The following is an 18352-nucleotide window of genomic DNA, read 5'->3' as shown; positions in this document are numbered from 1 at the left end:
CTTTATAGATTATACCTGGATGTTTAGAAACACAGAGATATTAGGAAAGGGAGACAGCTGACATTATTCTAGAAGATTTACTGGAATTATTATGAGAAAAAAAGTGCCAGTACTGAGACTTGAGTTCAGTTGTGCTCTCATTTGGCTTTTTTCCACTCAAATTTGGCAACCTGTCATTTAACCATACCTCTATTTTTGGCTTTTTACTGATTAAATGGAGATAAAAGTGTCTTGGATTTGTCTGCATGAGCTAGTTTCAAACTGCAGATTTCAGAGCTTGGCCTCCTAAGTAGCTAAGATTACAGGCATGAGCCATCAGTGCTAGGCTAGAAAATATTTTTTATAGTTTTGATATAAGTGGAAAATATTATTTATATTATGTATTATAAAATTACATCACATATAACCCTTACTTGGATTACATTCCTCTATAATTCCCAGTGTTTTAAAATGAAAATATCATGAGATTCTAGTTATTTCAAATGTAGGAGTAAGCTTGGATTTGAGAGTGGCTTTCAGGTGGAAAAGCACCTACCAGCCTAGCAGCCAAGAAGTTATGTGAATCTCTTCCACTGAGTAGCATTTGACATTCCTTTCTTTCTTTGCCATTAAGTAGGAGTCCCCATTCCCCAAAGTAGTTTATGAATACAGTGCATCTTGATCAATGTCACCCTTTCAACATTTTTACCCACCTCTCCCAAGTCACCCTTTCCCTTACTTATCTTAATTTTAGGTTATGCATTGAATTTTTCACCGTTTAACAAAGCAGTTTATGTGTACAATGCACCATGATCTATGTAACCAAGCACATACACGCCCATTCTAAAACTTAAGGAAAATGATTTTTTTTTTTTTTTTTTGCCAGTCCTGGGGCTTGGACTCAGGGCCTGAGAACTGTCCCTGGCTTCTTCTTGCTCAAGGCTAGCACTCTGCCACTTGAGCCACAGCGCCACTTCTGGCCATTTTATGTATATGTGGTGCTGGGGAATCAAACCCAGGGCCTCATGTACATGAGGCAAGCACTCTTGCCACTAGGCCATATCCTCAGCCCCAAGGAAAATGATTTTTTTCTCCAAAGACATCCAAATACTTTGAAGGCCCATGAATTAATGTTAATCATTCTGATGTATAAAGAAGTAAGTCAAAAAAAGATAAGGGATGGTTGCTGAAATGCCATGGTAATATAAATTTGATTCAAATAAAATTACATGATTCATATATCACAAATTTAATTCACATAATGATTCAGGAAAACTTTTATCCTGCAAAATGAATCACAGTTTTAGAGGCATAGATATAGAAATAAAAGCTAAAATCTAGATTTGTGATTTTTCTATGTAATTATGTCATATTAAAGGATTCAAGAATGAAAGCGACTATGGCTGTGATTTACTCTGAAACCTCCTTAAAACTGAAGTACCTAATGGTGGGCACTCGTTTGTTTTGTTTTGTTTTTTTGGCCAGTCCTGGGGCTTGGACTCAGAGCCTGAGCACTGTCCCTGGCTTCCTTTTTGCTCAAGGCTAGCACTCTGCCACTTGAGCCACAGCGCCACTTCTGGCCATTTTCTGTATATGTGGTGCTGGGGAATTGAACCCAGGGCCTCATGTATACAAGGCAAGCACTCTTGCCACTAGGCCATATCTCCAGCCCCCTACTCATATGTTTATACAAATTGAGACAACATGAAATTGAGAGAAAGAAGATAATTCAAATGATAATTCAAATTCAGTTTAAAAGTCACTTAATTGTATTCATGATCTTAATAAAATACTTCTTACCAGGAGCCCATGAAAGTGAGTAAATAACCCCTTCATTGCCAGGGGAAGTATACACTGCTGTTAATGTGTTTATATCCCAGACTTTTATTGTGCCGTCAAACGATGCCGTTGCTAAAAGATTTGGATCATCAGGTTTGAATTTGCAGTCAAAGATGGTTTCTACATGGCCCTGTGAACACAGTATAAAAATTCCTAACTACTGAGAAAACACTAATTATCAGCAAACAAAGAATAATGAATCATTAAACATACATATGCTATAGGTTTTCAGACAGTAATTAAAAAGTATCAGTAAAAATGATATGGAAAATCTGAGTTGCTGTTAAGTTTTGAATAATGGTTTGGTGCTCTTTATTCAAAATGCTTGAGACCTGAAGTATTCCAGATTTCATGTATCTTTAGATTTTGGATATTTCCTTTGCATAATGAGATACTTTGATACTGTCACCCAGGTATAAACATGAAATTTGTTTGTGTTTCATATATAATTTATTTGTATACCTTGAAGACAACTCTGTGTGTGTGTGTGTGTGTGTGTGTGTGTGTGTGTAACAGTGGGGATTGAGCTCAGGGCCTTGCACTCTCACTTGGCTTCATATGCTCACAGTGAGCTCACTTGAGGCACACTTCCACTTTGGCAACTTTGGCTTTATGCTGGTTAACTAGCAATAAGACTATCTCTTGTTTTTCTAACCAAGCTATCTCCAAACAACTAAAACCTCAGATATCAGCCTCTTGTGTAGCTAGGACTGAGCTATGCCCAGTAGGTTCCAAAAGTGTGTGTGTGTGTGTGTGTGTGTTCGCGTGCACGCACATGTGCCTGTCCCTGAGGTTTTTGTGCTCCAGGCTAGCACTCTACCAGTGGAACCATAGCTACTTATAGCTCCTGATAGCTTGAACTTACAGCTTTCTGGTGGTTAATCAGATTTTCCTGCCCAGGTTAGCATCCTACAGCCGCAATCCTTATATTTCAGAATTGTGAGTAGTTAGAATTACAGTTGTAAGCCACCCACTAGCATTCAGTTTTAGGTCCCAATTTATAATGGTCTTTGGGTTATAGAGGCTTCCATCTAGATTTTAAAGGAAGGCCTGGGTGACATAGCATGTGGCAGTATCCCTGTGGACAGCTCCTAAGAGGGCAATGTATACAGCTAAAAGAATGGAGAGAAGGTGAGGCATGGTGGCTTACACTGCAATCTGATACTTTGGAGGTGAAAATGAGGAGGACTGAACTTCAAGTCCAGCTTGGGCTAAATATTAGCAAAAGTTCATGTTAACAATGTGCCATGCATGGAGGTAGATACCTGTGTTTTCAGCTTTGAGGAGGAGTTTAATTTGAGGCCTGCTCCAAGCACAAAGGTGTGGCACTTTCTGAAAATAATGAAAGCAAAAAGGGCAGGGAACTAGAATTGTGACTCATGGTAGAGCACCTGCCCTACAAGTCTCAGGCCTCAAGATAAGACCCAAGAAAAGGAATGAATTCTATATAGTAATAGGCACCAAGAAGGGGGAGATGCAGGAACATAAAACATAACCAAAGATGGGAATGTAAACTTGTTCCCTATGACCCAGCAATTCCACTCCTGGGCATTTATACACTATTGAACAAACAATGCCACACTAAAGCTACCAGCACAATCGCATTTGTTGAAGTATTGTTTAACATAGCCAAGATACAGCATCAATGCAAATGCCTCTCAGGGGACAAACAGATCAAGAGTATGTAGCATGCACACACACACACACACACAGACACACACACACACACACACACACACACACACACAATGAGATTGTATTCTTCCAACAGCAAGAATGATATTGTACCATTTGTAAGGAAATGGAAAGACTTGGGGAGAAAATCATATTAGGCAAAGTAAGACAGACCCAAAGAATAACAGGTTGCATGGTTTCCCACATTTGGTAACTAGAATGTGCCTATAAATCTACAAGTAAATACATTGTATGGTAAAAACGAAAATATACTGGGACATGATAAATTATAAGGGTCACTAGTCATTCACACAGTAAAACCAAAGGAGGATATGCATAGGAACAGATGACAAAGGCTCCATAGCTATGTGTGTATGATCATGTAAAACAATATTTTTCCAAATGAACTCTGAGAAATGGAAACAGAAATTTTTGTTGTCTTTTGCTTCTGTCTTGTTAGTATATTTGTCTTTGTGAGGGTAAAAGAGAACATAAAAAATGAATAAATACACAAGTTATACTCACTAGACACTATATGGAAAATGACCTATACAACTTGTGGGTGAGGATGGGAAGGAAAACTGGGAGACAGTGAGGGAGGAGGTGACATGGTTCAAAAGAAATGTACTCATTACCTGACTTATTTAACTGGGACCTCTCTGTACATCTCCTCTATAATAACAACAAAATATGTATTTTTATTTAAAAATGATCAAAGAAGCTGCAGGCAGTATGCAGTGAAGATAGCCATACCATGAGACTGGCCATTTGGGCTGCAGCTAGGAAGGCAAACATATTAATCAAATCCATTACCATCTACTCCAGATGCTGGGCCTAGCGCTTCCTGGCTGTTGCAAAATGAGCAGCTATGAATCAACACATACTCCTCACTAAAAGTTCTGTCTCATCCCAGACTCAGGAGCAATGCAGCCAGACAGACTGAAACTTCTGCAACCATGAGCTAAAATGAACCTTGCTTTAATGTGAGTCCTCTTAGTTGCCACAGAAACAGCATTGTTTAATTCACAAATAAGATGAGAGCAATAAAACAAGGGGATAATGGGGCAAGGATTACTATCAAGCTGTGTAAATATTAATATCCTAAGGTTTAATTTTTTAACATTTAATGAATATTAATAGCTTTGTCATTATTCTGTATATTCTTTCTAATGTATTTCAACTGACTTAAAAAGTCTTAATGCATCAATACTTACAAAAATAACTTCTATCAATTTTAACATAGTGAAAAAATGCACATCATGGGTTTACCCAAAATAAGTACTGTGTAATAGAATTGCTTCAGACATACCAAGTCCCTGAGAAAATCCCACTTCTTGGCTCCCATGTCATAAAGTCCAATTCCGCCATCCAAGAAACAGCACACAGCATGACCAGGAGGAAGAGAAAATGATTGATTCTGTGTCAAGCCTGGGAGTGGAACTGCTTCGCTTGTAGAGGATGTATAATGATTTTTGTTTGGAGACTGGATTAAAACTAACAAAGAAGAGGGGAAAGTAAGCACTTATAACAATAGCTTGCCATTGGAATGAAACCACAGAGTTGTACATATAAAGGATGTTTCACTGGCTTAAAGTCCATTACTGGGATCAATGATCACAAATCTCAGCCAGAATGTGGAATCATAAGCACTTGCTAGATTTCATTTTGCGTGGTATGCAATGCAGATGGAGGAATACAGAAGAAAATGAGTGAAAACCACAATCTGTTGTGCATGTTTGATCTCTTCTATTTCTATAAATATACATTATTTTTTCCATATCCCCTCCCCTTCCACATCTATAAACTATATGGATATGTGTGTGAGTTTCTTTTGAAGCAAGTAACTCTCTGACACTAATTTCTAATCAATGGAAAGAAACAATTATTTTTCAGATGTACTGTTTACTTTAGTATCTAAGCTAAGAATTATGTGACTTATTTGCATATCAACTTTTTCAATTTTTCTAAATTGTCCACAGAATACAGTCTTCTACTTTTAAATATGTAAATGTTTCCCTGTTTACTTATATTTGTATATGTTCTTTATCCTGTATTTTGTCCTTTGGAAGCTTTTCTTAGAATTTGAGTATTTCTTGAAATCACAATAAAAATAGAATCAGTATAAATTACTTGACTGATCAATTATCAATTATATATTTAAATATGGATAAATGTTTCCCAGGATTTGGGAGAGGGAAAATAAATATAATTAAGCCTTTCTTTCTGTATTCATTATGGATAATACCCTTTTTTCTAAATTCTGTGAGAAGAGGTCCAGACTATACTGAACAACTCTCTCTCTCTGTGTGTCTGTCTCTGTCTCTGTCTCTATCTCTCTCCATTCTGGGGATTGAATCAAGACTCCCATGCATGTTAGGTAAGTGCTCTACCACTTGAGGTACAGCTCTGCCTCTCAGTGGATGGGACTGCAGGTGTAGCTCTTGAGAATCTTTGTATTAATCTATTCACAATTCATGTTTTATAGAAATCAGTAAATATATATCTTCAGTGAACACATTAAAAATTTCATTTTCATAGGTTTTCTTATTGCATACTGCTACAGTATGCAACAAGAAATTTAAAAAGTTGAAAATTTTGTGGGAAAAGTAAAGTCTAACAATACATTGCCTGAAAAAATTTACTCAACAATGACAAGATGGGCATATGCATCAATATATTTTCTAACTTTTGACTAAAAATATGGAAAATATTTGTAAAAAAAAACAAAGAAAAATATGTGTAATGGCTCAATCATTCTATGATATGAGAGGTGAGAGTCACTAAACAAAAATACTAAACTCATAGGAATAAATAGAGTAGGCCAGTCTTCATCATATTTTTCACCAGCCCGAATACGTCTAGATTCTCAACATGCAGGCTCTGGAAATGATGGGACTCCACATTAACATTTTAAATCAATAGAAAGGCTCAAGGTTCATTTATAGGGATTTTTCTACACTAAATTAGATACTATGCTGATACTGAATTTTATGTTAGATGCTACAATAAGTGGTAATAGTTATTGCTAATTACTTCTTACATGTAAAAGAGAAACACGTTTGAGTGAGGAAGAATCAATAGCTCTTAATTTAAGACATAATTTCTCACCCACATTTGTTTTAATGATCCACACAAAACAGTAACACTACCTACTGTGCAGAGCAACCAATGACAGATCTAGCCAGAAGTCAGTTTACTTGTCCTTACTTTGAATAAAAAGTCAATTCTAAAGCAATATTTTTTTCATTTATAGCATGCTTTACTCCTTTCTTAATTAAAATCAAGAATAATAACCAGAAAAAGAACTCAAACAGTGAAACAGATACAGAATAATTCTATATTATATCTATATTATAACTGTAATTCAAATTACTATCTACTATTTTTTAACTGGAGCTATATTTTCTAGACTCTATAATTGGCATATTTGCATTGTCATACTTAAGTAATAAACTCTACAAACTATAATTTAAACATGTGAACACTTAAATATTTGTAGTCAGATCAACTTAATCCTAGCACTCTTGATAATTCTACTTCTCTAATATCATTGATGTTTCTTACAGAGATATCTTGTCAAATTGGAATTATTCTCCTTTAGTAGAGTTTTGCAAACCTAATTTGGTTCTAAATATCTTCAATTCAGTAATATTTTTGTTGTGTAGTGTTGATGGTTCCTTTGTATAATACATTTTTATACAATTCTGTATATACTCAAATATACATAAACATGTACATTACATACATATATATTGTCAAGGCTATATCTAAAAAGTTTTTATCTAGTATCTGGTATTTGATGCACTTACATCACTAAATGTTACTGTATTTGACAGAAAATCTAATATTTTAAAATATTAAATTTTTTATATTCTTACTTACATTTTTTCCTTGGAGGGGAATTAAGTACATGTAAGCAGTGAAATCCTGTTTTCTTTAATTTATAATTATCAATAGGCGTTGTTCTGGAAACATTCCAAATGCGCAAAACACCCACTTGAGAGTCTAGTCAGATCATCAAAACGTCATATGTTTACAAATGTTGTTTGAAACCAAGATGACCAGACATAAAAATAACAACAGACTTTTAACTTCCATAAATGTTAGCAGCAGTTATTGACACTTTTCAACAATAATATGGTACAGTGATAACAATAGAAGAAACTGCTGAAAGGATCTAAGTATCCCCACCCCCTGGTGCACTCATATACATACATAAACTGCTTATCAATTTCCTATGTATTGGTTTGGCTACTCTGGACATTTCATATGAATGGAATCATTGTACATATTGCCTCAGAGTCTTCTACCACTTGTCCTAAAGTTTCCAAGATCACAATGTTGTAGTGTGTATCTGCTACTGTTCATTAACTACATTTTATTTACTATCTGTTTTTATGGTTAACTTGTTACCATGTTACATACAGGAGTGTAAATATATAATTCTGTCGAGTGCATACACATGAATGAAATTGCGAGTCCAAATGGTAATTTTATCTTTGATTAAGGAGATACCTACCAGAGTACTCTCCAAAGCAACTATTTTTTTTTTTTTTTTTTTTTTTTTGGCCAGTCCTGGGGCTTGGACTCAGGGCCTGAGCGCTGTCCCTGGCTTCTTTTTTGCTCAAGGCTAGCACTCTGCCACTTGAGTCACAGCGCCACTACTGGCCATTTTCTGTATATGTGATGCTGGGGAATTGAACCCAGGGCCTCATGTATATGAGGCAAGCACTCTTGCCACTAGGCCATATCCCCAGCCCCTCCAAAGCAACTATTAAGGTGGGACTTAGGAGAAGAAAACGGACTTTGTAACAGCTTTTAGGCTCACAGTTTTCAGGTTCATAGAATCTTTTACAGGTAAATAACTTTTCTGGTCAGCATCTTTACTGCCATCCTGCTATATCTGAAATTGAACTTTCTCTTTTGTGCACACATGTGTGCACATTTCCAGAAACCTGGAAAGGAGCTTTAATTTAATTTTTACTTGTAATTATGTTAGTAACATACTATATAGCTAAAAGTAAACTAAGTGCCAATTCACCAAGAAAAGACTACGATTTCACTAAATCAGTTGAAGAATACACACACACACACACACACACACACACACACACACACACACACACACACACACACACACAACTCTGGGGAAGAGAAATTACAATTACCTCCAGTTATAAACATGCCAGGAGCACTGGGAACCCAGGCTAGGCACTGTACAGAAGCTGCTGCACTTGGAAAAGTAAATGTTGTTATGCAATAAAGTGATTCAGAATCAACTAGTCGAATTCCATAGTGCAAATTAGCCACAAGAAGATAGTCAGTTGACAGTGGGTCCCATTCCAGGGCTGTAATTGGATCCTCTTCATCTGTTCCCTCAAGAGATTCAGGTCTCAGAACGTGTTTCTGATTTTTATTGCCTATTAAAATAGAAATTTCTTTCAAAAAAGTCACAAAAATCAATAACTTTGAGCATGTTAATTTTTCCTCATTGGTGAACCATCTATGAATGTACTAAGAACACATTTTATGTGGGAGAAAAACTGACATGTGAATGCAGAGGATAAATTCATCCTAATGATGTAATTCAAAGTGCATTGGTAGTTTCTAGTGCCTTGAATAGGTAGGTCTCCTATTTGTTACTGAAAGCTGTAAGAGAAAGATACATATAAATAACACAAGTTAATCTCAACAGCAAATTTCACTTAGGTCAACACAGGCGTACTGGAAAGGAGGGTGTCAGAAAGTGATTGGAAGCATAAATTTCGGAGCTAGCTGCCCAGGTCTAAATCATAGTTCTACTCTTCACTAGCTGTGTGTTCTTCTCTGATCACCTAAATGTCCTCATTTTTATAATGGAGGACATAATACTAATCTCATAAATTACCAAAAACAAGTTAGTTAGCTAATGTGTTTAGGACAGTGAAATATGTTGTAATGAATCATTATGTGCTACAATTCCTTTCTCACACATAATTACATTTGCTGAGAATCAACTTAAACAGGAAAGTCAGAATATAGATTAAAATAGATAAAACAGGGGTAGTTAAGTAAAAAAGAGCCACCAAATGATCTACTTGGTTTTTTTAAATAAATTGTATATTTATAATTGTCAAGATAAAATAAGCAGATTTTTGAATATGAACCATATGTGACTTCCAATGACCTAGTCCTCTCATTCACACACACACACACACACACACACACACACAATAAATAAATAATTAAATAAATAAATAAATAAATAAATACATGGCTGAAGAGACTGCAACATCAGAAAAAACAATCATTAAGCCAAAGAATTATGAACTTCAAATGAGGTGTTTATCAATCACCTCCCCTGAAAAAATAATACCAGGAAACGATGCCTTAGCTCTCACTGAAATTCCATAATTATACATAACTTTCAACAAACCAAGACACAAAAGAAATCATTTCTATTGGATATTTATTTAAAGTGGCCTGAATATCTTGTTACGGCCACTTTGATATTAAATATTAGGGTATGCTACCTTTCAATACAATGTTGATCTTAGTATTTTACTTAGAATTTTTGTATGCATAATCATAGAAGACAGAGGATCCTCTCTATGGTTTAATCAAAACTATGCCTAAAACCATTACAAACTTTAGTTTTTCTTTACCAAATAAGTATCTGTTGGAATTTCTATTTGATATAATATAATGATATATATTGATAGCCAATTACAAGAATATAAGAGGCAAAATGTGGTATATTAACCAAAGCATTAGTAGTTGTTTCTTGAGAAATATTTAGGCATTTATTGTGCCAGTTCATGCCTAAATATTACATAAAACTTTCTAGCATTTAAAAATTCAAAAAAATAACAACATAAAACGGAAGAACTGTCAATAATGATTTGATGATATCTGAATTTTATTTCTTCAAAATCATGTACTTATTTAGTAAAATTTTACCATGATAACTTATTTTTCTGTCAAGAATACTGATGTTTTATTGTTAAAGCTAGAAAATGAATTTCAAAATTATGAATATTGCATTCATGCAATATTGAATTCATGCAAAGAAAGACCTACAAACCCAAGGTAAATGTACCACATGCCTATAAATAAAATTTACTTCAAAGGAACATTTGATTGAAGTATATTCCTTAACTGTATTTTCAAACTATTATTTTTATGTTAACATTCTGTTACTTTACCTTCAAGTATTGGTATAGTTTGGACCTGGAATGTCCTCCAAAAGCCTTGTGTTTAAGATTCAATTCCCTAACCATGGCGATATGTAAGGATGATTAAAAAAAATGCTTTAAAAGGTGGTTTTAGTAGGAAGTTTTATGTTTTGGGAGACTATTTATGTATAGAAATAAAGAAGGGTATATGCTAAGAAATGAATAAGGAGATCAGACTAATTATGTTCTCACCTGGCTGAAAAATGGATAGACTTCCATCCATATGACCAAATACAATTTTCCCCTTTTTTTGGGCATGCCATCTGAATATGCAGATATCAGACAAGAAGTTCTGAGCTTCTCTGTGTACAGTCACTCCATTGTCTGGTCCTGAGATGGTCCAAATGAACAGTGGACCTCTGTTGGAAGCAAATGCCACTGCATCATGTGTATCCCAGCACCAGCTCAGAGAGGCAGGCATTCCTGGAATAAATGAAACATACAGATAATGTAACAGAAATGTGTGTCATAGATTATACCAATAAATATTGTTTTCATTGTGAATTTATGAAACAAATTCAAATGTGAGATAAGATTACCACTTTAAAAATGCATTGTTTGATTAGTTGGGAATTAGATATTATCCAAAGACTTCTAAAGGTAGATGGAGAGAATATCCAATGTGAAAAGAAAAACATTTAGCCAAGTTCAAATACTACTCAGTCACCATATACTTCATGTAGTCAAAGAAATTTATAGAGTATTTCAATAGAGGGTATGTTAGGGTAATATATATTTAATGTCTGTTTATAAAATGTTGCTATAGATATTCTAGGTATAATGATAGAATGGGACTGAATCTTGTAAATGATCCATTGAGTAGAAATGAAAAATATGAAAGGACAAAAGCTATTCTACAAATTTAATAAGAATGAACTTTAACAGTGAGGACAATCTTTGCTTTTTGAGAAGCTTAGATTCAAATCCCAGCTTTGTCTTAGATGAATTAAGTGATTTTCTCTATCTAAACCTGTTTCCTAATTTATTAAATGGGGATACCAGTACAAATTGGTAACCATCTAAGTTACATAAATGTCTAGAAAAGAAAGCTTAATAACGTACATAAAGGCATTTTAAGGTTTAAAATTGAGTACACAATTTATTGCTAATATCCTTGCTCTTGTTGTAATGAAATAAATCTTATATAAAACAAGTTTCACAGGAAATCATGAGTAAAGACAGAAACTATGGACTTTGTCGAGAGAGATACATTGACTATATCAGAATCATCCACATGAATATAAGATATGAGATTATGTGGAGTTAAGGCCTAGAAATCCATTCTTAATAGGGTTTTCCAACAGTGCAGAGAAATTTTGGGAATCATTTTGGCTAGTACTCTAAAAAAAGAAATTGGACTTGAATTAAACTTTGAAGGACAGATAGAGATTAAAAATATAGAGTGGGTAACAATACCCAGAAAGGGAAAGATAGAAATACAAATAATGACTACTTGGAAGTTTCTGGCCTACAGTAAAGTTCAATTTGTGCCAGTTGCCTATGTGCTCCAAGAGGCAGAAACTGGAAGCATCATGTTTAGATCAGGGTTTGACATATAATTGAATCTCCCTAAATATTTGCGGGGTGAATGAATGCATAAATTCATAATTAAGACCAATAAAAATGCTGATGGGGTTTTAGAATATATAAGTAGAAACAGATTTTTCCAAGTAAAGAATAAATTACTTCCTATCAATCAAGTCACCCTTATGCACTTGAAGGAAGGCAGTAAGAACACTGACTCACTGAATGCACAGTAAAGATACACTGTGAAGAAAGTGAAGAATCAGAAATACTATTGTATAATAACAATTGGAAATATTTCCCTGATGAGATATTATGTACAGTAACTTGTAAGAGCTCCAAAAGTACCAACATGTGTAATTCACTCAACAATATTTTAAAATAGGAACAATGATTATCCATTCTTGTTCAAAATGTGACACTTTAAAAGCTGGTAACAATTCTAACATCTATAATTGGGCAAACTAATACTCATTTTATGTTAAATGTATTGTTTGATTGTTAGGAAAAAATAATGCAGTAAAAAAAAGGCCAAGAAAAAAAATCAAAGTCAAATTCTATATATGGAAATTGAAAAAAAAAGAGCTTATCTAATGTAAATTTCTCCTTTGCTTAAATGGAATATTTTAAGTGTCATTTTAAATTAAAATGTTCAGAATTACTAATATTTTTTCCAATAAAATATGAATACTTTCAATCTTCAAACTAAAACCATGTTTGGAAATAATATTTGAAAATTACTCATTATAACACAAACTTTATCCAAAGTTACAACTATTTAATTATTCTACATCTGATATTTAATTGCACATTCAGTGGTATGGAAAATTGCAGTACAGATAAATAACGAATGAAAAATATCTCTAACCACAGAGATGTGATATGCAAAGTTTTTAATGATAAATCACTAGCAAGGGTACTATGAATTCCAACCAGTACTTCTACAAAGCATCATGTTTCTTACAGTGGTATGGACTTTTTGCTATGTCATGAGAACAATGATATGATATAATATTTTAGTCTACTTCACATAAAACTAATTTTAAATAATGTGAAGATTAATCTCACTTTTAAACTTCATTCAAAGCATAGCTGATCACAAAGGACAACACTAGAATAATTTTTAGGATTTTGATTGGAAGAGACATAGAAAATATGGAGAAATAGGAAAACATCTTCATTGAGACTCCCACTATTAAGATTCCACAAAGTTTACTGCTAAAAGTATTTCAAGTATTTTTTAAAAATTCATATACTAAAAACCATAAGGAAAACTGCTATCTACAGTCACAGAAACTTACTGAATAGTTAATTTTAAGATATGGTTTACTCAGATTGGAATGTGATTTACTGTGTACTAGCTTAATTAGTACAAGTGAAAATTTAAAAATCAGCTTTGTGAATTTGGAAATGAAATTTCCAAACTGTAGTTTAAAACTAACCTCATTTGGAAAATACTTTAGCTCACAGTTGGGTAATTACTGATTTTTTAAAACATTTTGCTGACCTAAATCAGAAAGGACAAGGCAAAAGTAATGCTGAGTATGTTAAACACAACTAAAAGTTCTGAAGGACTTTAATATTACTATTGAAGTGAAATTTAAAGAAAACTGCCAGTGAGTTGCAGCTAAATATAATTATAAGAAAATTCTGAATAAAATGAAGATATGAGATTGCTAAGCCTGATTTCCATCATCATTTTTTTTAGTAAATCTGAATATACACCTACAGAAATACTTACAAATCCATCATCAACAGTTGAATTATATTTGTTGATCATAGAGTAAATTATTGTGACAGTTAACATGGAAAACGATTACTTAATCATACTATCATTGTGAGGTAAGGCAAAGTAACAAATCTCAGTGCGAAACTGCGAAGTAGGATAATATTGTTCAAATTCAAAAGACCTATTTCTGGAAACTAGGAATATCCACCTTGACCAAATTACAATAAGTTCACAAAGCATTCCAAATATATACACAGTATTGTCTTTTTGTAAAAACTGGAATGGAACAGGCAAGGGCTGTTACTTGTCCCATGAAGACAGTCTTTTCTAATTACAATTTCATATGTATTCTGAAATGTTAATATTATATATATTAATAAAATTATTTATTCTTAATTGTATATTTTAAGTATAATTATGTCAGAAAGTTTCTTTTAGTCTGGAGTTTACCTACACAAAAGTTATGCGAAATGTAGTTTTTTACACAGGTTACTATAAAAAAGTTTTAGAATATTACTTTAATAAAACTTACATGCTTACTGAAATAAAAGTATTTTATTTAAGAAAGTAATATACCTTTTGCACTGTTGAGTTTAGCAATAGCTTTTTGTTCTGGAACATTCCAAATGATCAGTAAGTTATCGGTACTGCCACTTGCAAACAGATCGGGGTTATGTGGACACCAAGAGATGGCTGTGATTGTTTTTTTATGTTCAGACATAACTGAATGAAGTTTGAATTCATTATAACGGTGATCCAACTAAAACAAAATATATAAATGAAACATTTTATTGCTCCTTTTTAGATAATACACTATCCATTGACAACCACAATTGTATGAACAAAAGCTACCTGCACAAAATTAGTTCACCTAATAATCCAGATATGAATACAAATGAAGCCTTGGTTTACATTCAAATGTGTTCAGATTGTTGAAATAAGCCATTTAGGAAAATATTAAACAATTATAAAATATGTCCATTAAATTGATATTTTACCTTTAAATATTAACATTCAGAGCTTTATTATATTTTACACAGATAAATCTATTTATAGGGTGTATTTTGGATTTTCTCCATAACTATTTTCATTATATTTTAATTTTAAAATTTTGTTAAAGAGTAAGACTGTTTACTATTAAAGTACTAAGATGATTTGTGCATACACTAAAATAGTATCATAGATATTTCTGTGTTTGTGTGTGTGTGTGTGCGCGTGTGTGTTGGTACCAGGACATGAACTAAGAGGCTCTAGTTTTCTCTCAGCTTTTTCTGCTCATGGCTAGAACTCCACCATTTGAGCTACATCTACACTATTCATGGACTATTTGCAATTGTATAATTGGCCTGGGTCAATCACAGACCTTTAATGTGCTGTTTAGTTGGGTATAAAGTTGTGTTTTCCTTTGCAAGTAGATGAAACGAATAGGCTATATGCCCTATTTCACTTGTAAATGTACTTCCATTAAACAGTAGATTAATTTATTTATCATCTTATAATGTATTAGATGATATTGTGTATGTCATTTTGTAACAGTCAGTTTTTTTTCCCTTTAACATATAATGAACCTTTCATAAGGCTGCTTAAATATCTTTAAGTCAATATATTCAACATGTTATCAACCTTTCTTTAAGTACATATTTTTGCAGGAAAGTTCTAACTTCTAATATAACCTTCAATTTCCTATGCAGTAATGATCAAACATCTGTTCTTTTGTCCTTCCTATTTGTTAAGCACTTGTTTCTCTAAGGAAAACTTACTTTTGTGTTACAAACTTACCCTTCCATTTCCCTTGATCTCTAATGCAGATATCCGTTCACTTATTCATATCTGAGTTCAAAAGTACCTCTATAGAAAGATATCAGGCCTTGACTTTGCATCTAAACTCTAACTTTCCTGTTTTCCAGCCTTTGTGATAGTTCCATAAGCTTTTGTTTTTACTTCCTCATTCATAGCCTCTCCATGTCTTCTGTTCTTACAAAAAAAAAGGAAGTCCCACAAACAGAATTTGTTTGGTTTGCTTATAGTTGCATTTCCAGTGTCTAGTAATTTTTGATCAGTAGAACAGAATCAATTGACATTGAAAGAATAACCCTCAAGCTCTTGTTTAGTGTTTTAATAAATTCTACTTTTTCTATCACAATGGAAAATCTGTATATATGAAATTTTAGCTAATGACCTATTTTCTATACTTTGTCTTTCTATAACTGCAGTTATATAATTTCTTCTGCAATTTCTTTGTCTTTCTATAACTTCAGATGTTCTTGTACAACTGTGATGCAAGCAATATTAAAAACAAATAATGAGTAGCATTGTTTTCACCTGATTAGCACTAAAGTAGTAGTGATTTTAAATTAGTCGATTTAAGTGATTTTTAAGTAGTTTTCTTTATGTTTAGTTCATCAAGGGCTGGGATGTAGCTCAGTGGCAAAGCACTTGCCTAGGAAGTGCAACATTCTGGGTTCGATCCCCAGTACCAAAAAGAGGAGACAATAAATTCAATTTAAAATTTAAGGCAATTTAAGTTATCTGTAGTGGATACTGCAAATAGAACCAATGAATATTAGAAAAACTTGCTATTTGTGTTAGAAATTCAGTGGAAGAGCTGATAACTACAATAAATGCATTAAAAAGCCATGCTACACATCAGTGACCACTTACATTATAAATTATCTATATAGTATTTGTAAGCACATCATAGAATATTGAACTATTTAAAAGTCTACTTTATTTAGTCTAATGAGACTATATTATCATATAGATTATTTTACTCAGTATAACACTATGCTTATGGAATAAAATCAAGTTAAAGAAAAGTCATCTTACCATTGACAAATACCATTGAATAGTTCAGCAAAAAAAGATAATGCATTGTGTCATTTTCTATAATGTGACAGGTTATCCAACTCTGACTATGCAGTGTACAGGGGAGCAGATGCTATTGATAAACATTCCCTCTGAAAATAATTGTAACATTTTCTGTTTATGTGGCATAATTTTCAAAGCACTTTAATTTAAACATCACCTTTAAAAATATAGTATGTTTAATTGACATAACGTCACCCATTTAGTAATGTCATTTCAACTGTTGTATTTTGAAGCAAGGTGCTATACTAGATACCTGAATTTATTTATATTAACTTTTAAAGAAAATAAGTGTTAGGTTGTTTTAGTTTAATGATGTGCAAATGTGCTTAACTTTTTTTTTAATGTTCAAAATTTTAGCTTAGTCTTTCTACATCATTGTCACTAAATGGCATAACATTTCAGGTACATAAAATCTTGAGAAGAATTAGGTACTGCCTTCATCTACTTGGTTCTTCCTATCTTTACTTGAGAAGAATACTTTTATTGCCTGATAAGTTCTTGTTAGGAGGGAAGGAAAGAAATAGGGACTTAAGAGTAGGGGGAAATGTATAGGAGATATTTGAGAGAGAAGTTTGTGCTACATGAAGAATACAAGGAAGTAAATGGGAAAGAGAGGAAATATATAGAAAGCTTGTTCCTGTCTTCTATATAGGAGGCACAGGAAGTGAAATAACTTAACTTATACTAAACATATACTTCTATTATTATGTATTGATGAACAGACTACATAAAACTTATTCTAAATTGTGGAAAATGGAATAATCTTAATTAATGCTATTATTTCTCTAATTGTCTATAAATTATAGCACTCCTAGTGATCACCTATCATTAAATTACATTACTTCAGGATGAGACTTTTCTTATCAAAATGAGTTTATGTTTCAAGATTCTTTTAAAAACCTCATTTATTCAATTCAACCAAATGCCCTACTAAACACCCAAGAGTATACAAAACTTTAAGACTTATAAACAGAAAGACTCTTCCTAGTAAATGAAATTACGTACAGAGGCATTCTATCTTAGTAAAAGGCTTCACAAGAAAGGGAAAAAGTAGACTATGTAACAGAGTTTATATCATTTGTTTAAGATTTGAAAGATGAGAAAGGTTCTCCAGACACACAGTGTAGGCAAAGTGAAAAATCAGAAAAATCAAAGCCAAGACACATAGGATCTGAAATATTTACAAAACGTTTATTGTTTGGTATATCAGAAGGTTCAAAGGGATTACAAATGATCACTTAGGGTCCTAAAATCCATACTGTAAAGTTTGGGCATTCATATTACAGACTGAATAACAAATACAGATATAAAAGTTTAGATTGAGTACACGAGGAGTCATTAGAGGTAGAGAAGCTATTACTTACAGAAAACTTTGTAATACATCAAGTAGGAGGATATAAGGAAGACATGGAAAGATACAAAAATGCCTAGAATTCAGATTATAGAGATAATGCATGTTAGTAGAAGGGAGAGTCCATTATGACTCACATTTCTGGCTTAGGTCAAAAGTTAGCTGGTGGTACAG

At 33.1% G+C, this 18352-nt stretch overlaps 1 protein-coding gene across 1 annotated transcript in view; it reads right to left on the bottom strand.

The window, feature by feature from the left end:
* Window positions 1–18352, bottom strand: part of Wdr17 (WD repeat domain 17) — a 76011-nt gene that overhangs the window by 38898 nt on the left and 18761 nt on the right. The window contains exons 4-9 of the mRNA XM_048330763.1: window positions 14536–14719; window positions 10899–11129; window positions 8661–8912; window positions 7375–7497; window positions 4802–4986; window positions 1780–1948 (exon numbers count right to left, since the gene is read on the bottom strand). Of these exons, the coding sequence (XP_048186720.1) occupies window positions 1780–1948; window positions 4802–4986; window positions 7375–7497; window positions 8661–8912; window positions 10899–11129; window positions 14536–14719 (1144 nt within the window). The remainder of the gene's footprint in view (window positions 1–1779; window positions 1949–4801; window positions 4987–7374; window positions 7498–8660; window positions 8913–10898; window positions 11130–14535; window positions 14720–18352) is intronic.

The sequence above is a fragment of the Perognathus longimembris genome, chromosome 21 (assembly GCF_023159225.1).
Source record: "Perognathus longimembris pacificus isolate PPM17 chromosome 21, ASM2315922v1, whole genome shotgun sequence".
In the NCBI taxonomy this organism is placed as follows: Eukaryota; Metazoa; Chordata; class Mammalia; order Rodentia; family Heteromyidae; genus Perognathus; species Perognathus longimembris.
Note: the sequence above shows the minus strand (reverse complement) of the source record. Positions and strands in the feature narration are given on the sequence as shown.